At 39.5% G+C, this 12,000-nt stretch overlaps 1 protein-coding gene across 1 annotated transcript; it reads left to right on the forward strand.

Moving 5' to 3' along the window:
* The first annotated feature begins 2,949 nt into the window (after positions 1-2,949).
* On the forward strand, positions 2,950-11,433 carry LOC108673655 (atlastin-2-like). The gene is made up of 9 exons (XM_018161514.2): positions 2,950-3,272; positions 3,530-3,667; positions 4,060-4,116; positions 6,603-6,761; positions 7,400-7,501; positions 8,200-8,347; positions 8,783-8,980; positions 9,383-9,616; positions 11,085-11,433. The coding sequence occupies exons 1-7, from the start codon at positions 3,075-3,077 to the stop codon at positions 8,977-8,979; spliced, it is 999 nt and encodes a 332-aa protein (XP_018017003.2). The 5' UTR covers positions 2,950-3,074; the 3' UTR covers position 8,980; positions 9,383-9,616; positions 11,085-11,433.
* The last annotated feature ends 567 nt before the right edge of the window (positions 11,434-12,000 follow it).

Raw genomic sequence — 12,000 nt, forward strand, 5'->3', positions numbered from 1 at the left:
TACAATCGTCAGTATTTTTTTTGTTTTTTTAAAGGCCTCCCACACTCACCATTCCAACAAAAGGAATTAATTTTATTAATTAAAAACAGGGAATGGTTTCATGTCACTGATCAGGGCCCCGACCTTTACGCCTCTCATGGTGGCTTACATCGACTCCGAGGGTCACTGAGCTGTGACGCGACCGAGGAGCGGGCCCACGTCGAACTTTTCTCTGACTGCTGTTAGGATGCTAGCTGCATTGCCTCTCTGCACGGCCAAACCCAACCTTTGCTCCAACCATAGAGTCTCTCTTCGTTCGCCGGACAATTCCGTAATGCTACGGCCGTCAGTAATAATATCAGTATTAAACCGCAGCTGCCACGTATCAGCCCAGTTACTTAAACTGTCAAGATCATCTTGCAATTGCGCTTTATTTGACGCATCCTTCACTGTATTATAAACTTTTGTGTCATCGACATACATGGAGCACACGCTGGACACTACTTCTGGCAGATCATTTATAAAAGCAACGAACAAAATAGGCCCAAGAACGCTTCCTTGTGGCACGCCACTGCGCACTGATGCCCAGTCTGACACTGGGCATCAGTGCGCTGTCAAATGCTTGGCAAAATCGAGGTACAATGCATCCACTGGCTCTCTTTCGTCCATCAGGCGAGCCCAATCGTTCAACGTAGATAATAAGTTAGTGGTGCAGGATCTACCGGCGATAAAACCATGTTGACAATCTGATATGAGATGGTGAGCAGTCAAGTGATCGATAATCCTATCCCTCTCAACAGATTCCATTAGCTTACAAACAACACTTTTCAGACTGACAGGGCGATAGTTGCCGGGGCTGCTTTCGTCACCTTTTTTGAACAATGGTGTTACTTGAGCTTCTTTCCAGTCGGACGGCTAAGTTCCCTCGTTCAAGGTTTGTTGAAAGAATACTGTCAATGGGCCTGCCAGAACGGTTGCTAATTCTTTGAGCAATCTGGGATGGAAGCCGTCTGGTCCACACGACTTTTTGGGATTTAGAGCTACCAGGCGCTTGAGAACCTCTTCTTCACGTATTTCAAAACATATTAACTTCGAGCCGACTGGGCCTTCCTCAATATCTGGAATACTGTTCAAGTCCTCGTCTGTGAACACACTCCTGAAGAACTGATTAAGAACGTTTGCCTTGCCCTCATCAGAGGAAATCTTTCGTTGGTCTACTTTAAAATCAGATATACCGTCCTTTGACTTTCTTACACTTCGAACTAGCATGTAAAAAGACTGCTTTCGGATTCTTTATGCATTTTTAGCAATATTTTTTTTCGAAGTTTTTTACTGCTGTGCGACAAACTTTTTAGCTTGATTTCGAGCTCTGGCACACAGGTTATAATCAGACTCGCTGCGAGTTCGTAAATAACGCTTGTAGGCTTCTTTCTTGGTCTTTAGCTGAGTCTTAACTGCACTATTCATCCACTGGGATTCTTTGACTCCTCCAAGCGTAATCTTGGGTACTGAGGCATCAACCGCATAACCCTGTCTTTGAGAAACGACAATGAATCAGCCACATTTATGTCCTTAATACAGTCCGAAATATTCGCCGCATTCACCGTTTCACGGAGTTTATCATAGTCGCCTTTCGCAAAGTTCAAACGTTCACGCTTCCGAAGCGTCTTTCCTGCACAACACTTAATATTGAAAAATCATGATTGGTGGTGGCTTTTGCCCAACGGAGCCTCGTCGCGAAGCTCATCTATCATTGATTCTTCAATAGTAAACACAAGATCTAGAATGTTTGGGGTCTGTTTACCCTTAAAATGGGTTGGCTTGGTGATGCTCTGGATTAAAAATGAGTCTCGCACACTCATTAGAACATAAGAACAAGGATGCTGGGTGATTCCCATCTCCTGGAGAAGATTCATCTGCCCAGTCTATTTCTGGATGGTTAAAGTCACCAACGATCAACGTATGCGACCTGCTGAATGACATGCTCGGTAAAAGGCTGTTTAGTACTTTATTGTTATCAGAGGAGCTGTTAGGTGATCTGTAAATGACCCCTATGAGAAGGCTATCTTTGCCTTTTAGAGTAAGTTCACACCACACTGATTCTCTAGCTGATTGATGCTCTGCAGATAACTTAACTTGCTGGGCCCATTAAGAGGTTCTAACCCACAGAGCTACACCTCTACTGCACTGCTCTTCATTTAAGTTATGAAAACAAGCAAAACCTGGCAGCTGAAATTCAACAGGTACAATTTTCCCCCGTGATTTTTAGGAGCGTTTCTGTAATACAAATAATGTCTATACACTCGTTTGCGATCACAGTTAACAGTTCACTTTTTTTTTGTTCAAAACGGAATCCGAGTTCGTGTAAAAACATTTAAAACTTTTTGTGCACTTTCACTTTGATGTATATGCGGTTACTTCCTACATTATTTAAAGGCCTTGATCTACGGACATCATTCCCACTAATTACTTGTCCTCCATCTCCTCTGACTGTCCGTGAGCAGCCGGTGTTGTCTTGGCAGCTTGGAAGTGATTGACCTGATTTTCCGTGCCTTATAATTACCGCCTGATTCTCTCCTGCCATTTTTTGCGAAAAACTGCCCTTTCTAAGGGGGTGGAATCTTTGTTTACAAAAACCGACTTTCAGCATGGTATACTAAATTTTTTCCTTATCTTATCAGGTTCCGCTAGACATGAGGAAGAAATGCGAAACCTTCTGACGAGCTTATACCTTCTGATATTTTTTAGGGCACAGGGGTTGACGACTCCCTTTTTTTAATGGTTCCATTTTATGAGCATAATGGACCACTGGCCTTCATCAACGTGATGTCCATTAATTTCACTGACAATTAGCATGAATGAAACATGTAATATTTAGGGCGATAGATATCTAGACCCACAAGATAGTCTAGATAACAGTCAACTTGACGTAAAGATAGAGCAGCCTTCGCCTTCAGTGTTGCAGGCAAACTCTTTGGAGACTGTGGCAGGTGTGCTTATCAGCTGCGGCGCGGTCTCTACATGTCATTAATTTTGCTAAACATTCCTGGAGTTAAGAAACTGTATTCATTAAATGCATTGTCACCGGCGTAATCATGTCCGGTCATCCTGTACCTATCGTTGTTCAGAACAAAGAGACTCGAGAGTTCGAGCTGGACGAGGAAGCCCTACGGGGTGTCCTGTTGCGTCCTGAAGTGGGCGACAAACCCGTCTGCGTGGTGGCAGTGGCGGGGGCGTTCAGGACCGGCAAGAGCTTCCTTCTGAACTTCTTAGTGAAGTACTGCGTCAATGAAGTGAGACTTCAATAGTTAATTTAGTCATAAAACTTTGGCGGCTTCACAGAACTTGTGTGATGAAACATTCAGATACACCCTTTCAATAATGAAATTCATCTAATTATTGGGCAATATGTAGGACAGACGCTGAAGCTAAAGTTTTAGTTTTGTGAAACCTCGTGTCAACGAATTGCAGACAGCAAAAGATTCTCCAATACATTTCCTTTAAATTAAGTTTCATTCAGCTTGACTTACGCTGATTCTACGTTGCTCAGGGCTCACCGAACTGGCTGGGTGATCCGTCGCAGCCGCTGGAAGGCTTCGTCTGGAGCACAGGCATGGAGGGGCAGACCGCCGGCATTTTCATCTGGAGCGAACCTTTCACTATTTACGCTAAACCAAGCGGCAAAGAAGTGAGTTCGATCTCATAGGACGGAATGCGTACTCTTACCGTTGTAAACCGATTCTATCATTTACACAAGGTAAACTTTTAAAACGTTTTCCTGTGACATCCAAGAAATAACTACATTTTGTCGAAAAACTTTTTGCAAATCTAAATAACGGACTTAATATCAACGGGTAATCAGCAGCTATTCGGAAGCTGAACACGGTATGCTTTCTCTAATGTGAAATGTTTTCGCGCGCTATAAGTTCATTGAGCAGTGAGTGTGTTTTACGAAATACTCGTAGTATCTCTTTGTGCTTTTGACTCATTGTAAAAATGTTATCATTAATAATATTCTCTTCGCTAGTAAGTACTCTAAAAAGAGATGGCGAATAGATAACAAATTCTCTGTGAGTGCAGGTGGCAGTTATTCTCATGGATACTCAGGGCACGTTCGACACCCAAACCTCGTTGCGGGTATGTCCAGTGGGTTCTTATCTACTATATCAGCGACAACAAGATTGATTTCTTGTCTTCCTTGTATCATCTATCTTCTTTTGTTAGTTTGAACTATTTTATATAAATTATCTAAGAAGGTTTATATGAAGAAGAAACAGTGTAATTTACATTTCAACAGCAATTTACCATCGAAAAACTCAGTTTTCCGCGTAGATGGCAAAATGCAACGGACATAAACTTTTTGTCCTCGAAAGGGTAAAATTTTAGTACGCAACAAAAGGTCTTTGAGCTCACGGGTAAATTCATTGGCACCCTAAAATGAAAATAAATGGAGAGCTTTTTGAAGTGCTCCCTTTTCAATTTGTTTTTAATGACTGCACTTATATTTATAGGCTCATTCTGATTGAAAGGCGATAATTTAATTTAATTCTGAATAATTTAACTATACAATACAGCAAATTAGTTCTATAGCGTCGTCCTTCTTTGCCTCTGTTGAGCGGTCATGTGACGCAATCAGCTGGAATTGATCAGTGTTCCACACTCATGGTCCACCCACAAATCGATTTGAAAAGCCTATTTATCTGTTAGGCTGAGGGCCTTTTTATCTGTTCATTCTGAAGCAAATGTTTCAATCATACGCTTTACAATCGTTACCGTGTCTCTTTAAACAAGCCTTTCTTCGACAAGCTCATACCAACAAAAGCTTTTAATTTTGCCAGGGAAATGTGTCATCCAGGTGCCAGAAGCCAAATCATATATGAAACGTCGATTTTTGTACAACACTTAATAGATTTTTTTAAATATTATTATTTTCCTAAAGAGTTTCTTGGAAAGTTCATCTGACCATTTTCTCACGTATGGCAAGTTCTTTCTTCTATAGCAGTGGTTCCCAAAGTGGACGATATCGCCCCTCTAGGGGCGGTGGAAAGATTTTGGGGGGCGATAAGGAAGAAGAGGGCGTTAGGGGGGCGATAGGAGGGCGGTAGTCCGAAGTCGATGTCAGAAGTTCCAACGTTTGTTTGACGATTTGTACACAACACGTGCAGCACATGACTCCCAGCGATGGTTTTTTCACCCAGATCTGCTTTTTTAACCTCTCCTGGGTTTACGTCTCGGACAAATTCACGGCCGGACTCGCGTCCGGTCTCACAGTCAATTTCCAAATTCAATTCAAGGATTATCTCTCAAACTAATGAACTAACTCGATGAAACTTGGTACACGTATTCATTAGGACCTAACGGTAATGTTTAGCTCGTGAATTTTTTTTTCATTTCACCTTCATTCGTGATTTAATCAGCAATACGTGCTTAAATTCGCAGTAATCAAGAAATTTCTTCCAAAACTACTGAACATATTTAGACGAAACTTAGTTTTTAAATACCTAACCTCAGCAACGGTGATGTTTAGCTCGCTACAATTTTTTCGTTTTGCCTTCGTTTGCGAGTTACACGGTTATACGTATAGTCGTATACGGATACACGTAAACGGCTCTTGGTTAAACCGGACGCTTGAAAAGCCAGTCATTCCTCCTATTATAGTCCTATATCTGTATAACTCGCGAACGAAAGCAAAATGGAAACATTGTCACGAGCCAAACATCACCTTTGGGAGGTTAGGTATTCATATGCTATGTTTCGTTGAAATTTGTTCAGTAGTTTAGAAGAAATTTCTTGATCGCCGCGAATTTAAGCGACAAATTATCCGGCAATACGGGCCGATTATAAGGAAGTATGAAATCAAGAATGACGGTGAAATAAAAAAGAAACTTACAAACGAAGGTAAAATCGAAATTTATTTGAAAACTAAAAAAATCACCGTTTGGTAGTTAGGAATATATATTCAAAATTTCGTTCAAACCTGTTCAGTAGTTTGGAAGAAATTCTTTGATCACTGCGTATTTTGTAATGTAACTCACGAATGAAGGTGAAATTAAAAAAAAAATTACGAGCTAAACATCTTCGTTAGGTTCTGATGAATACATGTCCAAAGTTTCATAGAGCTGCGTTCTTTAGTTTGGGAGATATTACTTGATAATTGAATTTGGAGATTGGTAGTGCAACCGGCCACGTGTCCGGCCGTAAATTTGCCCGAGACGTCCTAGGTTTCTAGTGCTGAAACAGTTAAAACAGCTTAAAAATATATTGGTTCACTAAATGGGCTAATATTTGTGAAATACGCATTTGTGTTTAACCTTTATCTTTTAAAATAGCAGCGTACTAAATTTGAAGAAAGAGGCATATGTTTTTATATGTGTCTGTGGGGGGCGCTAGAAATTCCCTAGGGAGCCAAAGGGGGCGCCAGCCTGAAAAAGTTTGGGAACCACTGTTCTATAGTCTACTGCACTTTCGTAAAACAAGTGAGTTGATTTCAAGAGTATATTGTGAAAAGAAGCATCATGTGGCTTCCTTGCACTAACTTATTCGAAAGGATAGTTGAAGTTCGAATTTACTGTCTTTTCTTATTGTAATGTCTATGGCCTCTTCTAAAATTTATTTTTCTTCAGGATTCAACGTACATCTTTGCCCTAACGCTGTTGACCTCCTCCGTGACGGTGTACAACCTCATGAACAACATCCGCGAGGACGACCTCATGAACCTGCAGACGTTCAGCACCTACGGAGCCTCGGCGCAGAAGGAGATCAAAGAGTCGCGCGCATTCCAGGTACAGATATGCACATTTCAAGTATTACAATAATAATTAGAAACAATAGAAACGTAAAATTTTCAAGAAGTTCTGCATGCATGACCTGCCATTCGAAGTGATCTGATGGCAAGTAATCATGTGGTTATATAGGATTGGACAACCCTCTTAACTTCGAGCTTCTCTGGGCCCTGTTGATGTCGTCGATGAAAATGCAGGACTTGGACCAACAGAATATATCATTTACTACCAATAGTACACGGCGTCGGCAAGGATCCTTACTGGTAACGAGCCAATAGATCTATTTCTGAGCAGAAATACCATGAATGATTCCAAGCAAATATTATTAGTTTCTGACTCCATCATTTGTTTCGCTGATGAATGCTCTCTTTCACCACTAATTTCTCGCTGACTCATTGGGTAAATTCTGACTCATTCATTGAATTTTGCTTCCAAAGTCGGATGGCACATTACAAATTTATATAGTATAGATTATTTTGAAGTAATATACTCATTGAAGAATTTGATCTTTCCGTTTCAAATTACTGATTATTATGAATCGCGCGTTTTGAAGTCATTAGAAACGCACTATTGAAGGTAATTAGAACGAGTTCTCGAATTTACGTACAGACATTGTTTAAAACTTTTGAACATTTCAGAACCTGTTATTCCTGGTGCGCGACTGGAATTTTCCTCAGCAGCATCCATGTGGCCACGAGGGCGGTCAAGTTGTACTGGAGAAAGTGCTAGGCCAGCTAGGGGTGAGTTGTTCAGAATGTAGGTTGCAAGTTGTTCTGAATTACTTACCTGAAGTTGTTCAGATTTCCACGAAGAATATATATATGAATAATGGATTTCCATATTTAGATGCGAATAATTAAGAGTATGTACAAATTCAGCCCTACAAATTCAGTCTTCAAGAGGTAACCCGCATTACCAGGGTTTTTGATGCGATGGACAATGACGTCGGTTACCTTATCCTGTCCGAGACAAAAGCTTGAGGAAGGCAGTCTAAGCTGATGAAATATTTTCGTTATTGACAGAGTGAGAGGGCATTAGTCAAGATATAAGCGTGAAGATTCAGTATGCTGAGAGTGATTTTAAGACATCTTCTATTATATGTATAAGGGAAATCATCTGTTTCTCCGATATCGAACAAGTTGAACTTTTGACAGAGCCATCTTGTTAAAATATTCATATAAGGCTGATGAAGTGTGCTTCCTCCAATGGGTCTTCAAATCAGTTGCAGCAGTTGTACATTCGTGATAAAATATAGGCATTGGCATATCTTCTCCTCTAACATTTATAGCATTAGAATCCTCGGTTATCTCGATAATAATTTTTGACTTTGATTTTTCAATTCTTATTTTGATGGTGCTCCCCCCTAACATGCCCTGAAATAAAATATAATATGGCAGACTGCAGTTTATGGTTGATGTTCTTCAAATTTCCCGCAAAGGAAAAGGCGGAGAAGCCGATGCATGAGTCGGCCCGCCAGAGGTTGAGACAAGGCCTCCGTCAGAGTTTTGAGAAGCTGGAGTGCTACCTCATGCCGCACATCGGCTCCGGCCCGGCCGAAGACTCCAATTTTGATGGTCGACCAAATCGTGAGCGCCCTTCTCCATGACTTTATGTTACTATTGGATATCATGGACCTGTTACTTGGATATTGTGTAACATTGAGTTGCACAGTCATGAACGTTGCCCACTTCAAGTGTTTTTACAAATAATGTATATCATGCAGAGAACTGAAATTGAATGTGAGTTCTTTATTAAAGCGTTGGTGCGAACGCACTAAAGCGTTGGTGCGCACTATGTTAAGCGTTGGTATTCCTGCACTTAAAATCAATTATTCGGAAATTATCAAATAAATTACATAAAGTTAAGATCAATTTGATCTTAATTTTATGTGGCAACCGCTGCAAAAATTTGACATTTAAAAAATTGTAACACACAACCCCCATATTAGCGTTCAAGCTGACATTTCACTTACGTAATATGCAAGAGATTTTGTATAGGATTTTTTAAGAATTTATGAACAGAACTGAGCCCAAAATTCGTGGAGCACATCAGGCTGCTGGTGCCTCGCCTGCTGGCGCCTGAGCGCCTCGTGGTGAAGCGTTCAGCGGCGCGGCGGGGACAGCCCGCCACCGGGGATCGAAGAGCTGGTGGACTTCATCAAGACCTACATGGCGATCTTCAGGGAGGGAAAACTGGTGGAACCCACCAGTCTGGCTGAGGTTTTGAGATAGGAAAAGTTATAAAAAGATTGCTAATGTACATTCGTGGACTTCAATCTGAAATATCCTGAGATAAACACGATTTTACCGTCTCTCTGTTTCATTTTATGCTTTTGTGACTTAACGTATTTTAAAGTATCAATTAACTCAATTAAGATAATGATAGATTAAGAAAAGTCGATTCTATACCACTAAAAGCCCGATTTTACTCTTAATCATTATTTGTCGTCAGAGATCATTGTAAATTACCCTTTCTAGTTATGTTCCTGATTATTATTCGTTCTATTCTGCAATTTTTCACCTATAACTAGGCCCAAGCAGCAAAACACTATACTTGACCTGATTGTAAGTTTAACGTAAGAAAAATACGTATCTTTAATGCTTTTCGCATAAAATTTTCAGATGATGGCGCTCGTATGCAGTGATGGAGCTCGTAATATTGCTCTTGAAGTCTACAAAAATGCCATGAATTCTTATGTTTTTCCCAATGGAAAATCAATGGAGGCCTCCGTTCTCATGAGCCAACACTTGACATACAAGCGTGACGCCGTCGCAGCCTACCTCAGAGAAAACCAATACGCAGACAGCAGTGAACTGTTTCCGGTTGTTCATGACGTTAAAGAGCAACTTGAAAAGGTGAGTAAATGCATGAGAGAAGTCACTCCTTGCGTGACTGAGTTCCTCTTATAACTAAAAATTGTAATTTATAAACTTTTTGACCCATCAATCCCGACTATTTCACAATTCCAATCAATAAAAATTTCGAACCATATATTTCATTAGTGTATTCCACAATCCACAGTTTTTGTACTCAACTGATCTTGTGAGTGTTTGCACCGTTTCTGAATTGCACGAAGACAAAGAATAAACTTTAAAATACTTAAGCCATTTCATGAGCTGGCGGAACGCCGTAATGGAACTCACTTAATTTCTTCTAGTTCAATCAATTGGCAAGCAAATCAATATCATTAAAACTTGCCATAGAAATTTACTAGTAAAAATCCCACTTGAAGCTTCTTCAAGTGGGAACACTTCAAGTGGGAACACTCTGCATGTGAAGTTGATGTGAATTACATTGCCTACAACATTCACCTCGTATATTTTGCATCGAAGTTCTAATTTATTGAGGAATCAATGATAATGTTACCGTAATCAAGCAAACTTGACTCGGCTTAACATAATAAAAAAGTATGAAACGACCACACACCACCAATGATGGTGCATTGCTACCGAATTTTTTTCATCTCGAACAAACATATCCCACGATTTGACGTAACTCATCGATTGCACGTACGAGCTGAGGTGAAAAATTTTTTCTTCGTATATCAAGGCCTATCAAAATTTTGCTCTCTAGACGAAATGTTTTTTTCGAAATTCCGCTTATTGTCTGCATGCAAAGTTATTTAGATTTATTTGACATTGAATCATGTCCAAAATCTTCAGCCAAAATGCAAAAACTTCTAGGATCAGCGAAGCATCGTGTACAAATAATATTTAACAATGTTGTTTGACCTTATTCCTGTCTGTAAGACCATCATTAATTTCCCGAGAGTTTTTTGGGTGGATTTGGCAGAAGGTCAAGCCGAGTATTTAAGATCAGCCATGTAAATGATTTAGATCTGATCACATAAAACGAATCCATTTCATCGTTCATCAATAGAGCCAATCGATATTTTCAAATCAGTCATGATATCCTCTGATCAAAATTAAGGGATGAATATGTTCATTCGTTAATTTTAATGTGCCACTTTGTATATCAATAGTTCAGGATAACCGTACATTTTTTGCAATCGACGATCAGGAGAAGACATGACGTGTAAATAAAAACAATATTCAATTATGATTTTTAGGAAGCGATGAGATTATCATGGAATCAGAGAAAGCAACGATGCAGCCTAATTCCTGCTATTTCTATTAAATGCTTCTTTAACACTCCTCTTGGGCAGTGTAAACTAACGGGTGTTTTTGAGAAAATTCTCGGTTCATAGAAAATTATAATTCATTAAGAGATATAACAATCGATTACATCATAAATCACACCAGTTATACAACCGAGGGCAGATGACAACGATATCCCCTGACCTAATGCTGCCATATATTCCAGGAAATCGACGACCACCTCCTTCACTACACCGAGGTTAATGATCACAACAGAAGTAAGGAACAGATGAAGAAGCTTGAAGAAGATGTTGAAGCGGCTGTTACAATTGGAACGCTGGGTGCGGCCCTCGCTGGTATATATTTTTTCCGCCGTCCTTAGTGGCTAAACAAAAAAAATAATACCGGCTCTGGATTATGGTGGTGTCATTGATATTGAAGAATTATAATAGGCACTTCTATACCTGTATAAAAAAGAAATTTTGTATCCGTACAAAATTTAATTATGAACTGTTTAAGGAGAGTATGACCAACAATAATCTATCCTATAATATTATTGTTGGAAAACGCTTCTGTAATTGAAGTTAGAAACGTATAATCCTGTCCGTTGATATTTTCGAATTATTGTGTTCAATTTTTCAGTGATGAAATTCGTCGTGCAATGGAATGTTCTTATTTTCTTAACTCAATTTTGATGTAAACAAGAATTGAATATCATTCTGCATATATCCAGACTTATATGAACGTTTGTGCATCACAAATGCCTGCCCTGACAGAATGACCATTTGAAGTGCATCTTACAATGGAGCGAACAACTGAGTGTTTTTGACAGTATTATGCCATTTGCATACGCTAAGATTTAAAAATTAATTATTACAGTAGTGACCCTTTTTTGAACTTCACCTTTGAAAATTTCTTGTTTTCATAAGACCATTGAATTTCCGGAGCAACTGAGAATATTAGAATTTGCAGTTCATTTAAAACAATAATTGACTGCAGCATTCGTGCTCATACCTTCTTATTTGCATCCTTCCGATTTCGTTACAATTTTTTTTTTAAACCCAACGCAGATCGTGAATTGATAGGTAATAAAATTCTAGCTTTATTTTCAGCTTGAAGTCGAAGAATTTAACAAATTTATG

The sequence above is a fragment of the Hyalella azteca genome, unplaced genomic scaffold (assembly GCF_000764305.2).
Source record: "Hyalella azteca isolate HAZT.00-mixed unplaced genomic scaffold, Hazt_2.0.2 contig9392, whole genome shotgun sequence".
Classification (NCBI taxonomy): domain Eukaryota; kingdom Metazoa; phylum Arthropoda; class Malacostraca; order Amphipoda; family Hyalellidae; genus Hyalella; species Hyalella azteca.

Bases quoted from the DNA above. Each gene is read 5' to 3' on its own strand.
- LOC108673655 (XM_018161514.2), top strand. From the start codon at position 3,075: ATGTCCGGTCATCCTGTACCTATCGTTGTTCAGAACAAAGAGACTCGA. The intron at 6,762-7,399 runs GTACAGATATGC...TGAACATTTCAG, and splicing joins AAGAGTCGCGCGCATTCCAG to AACCTGTTATTCCTGGTGCG. The intron at 7,502-8,199 runs GTGAGTTGTTCA...TTTCCCGCAAAG, and splicing joins AAGTGCTAGGCCAGCTAGGG to GAAAAGGCGGAGAAGCCGAT.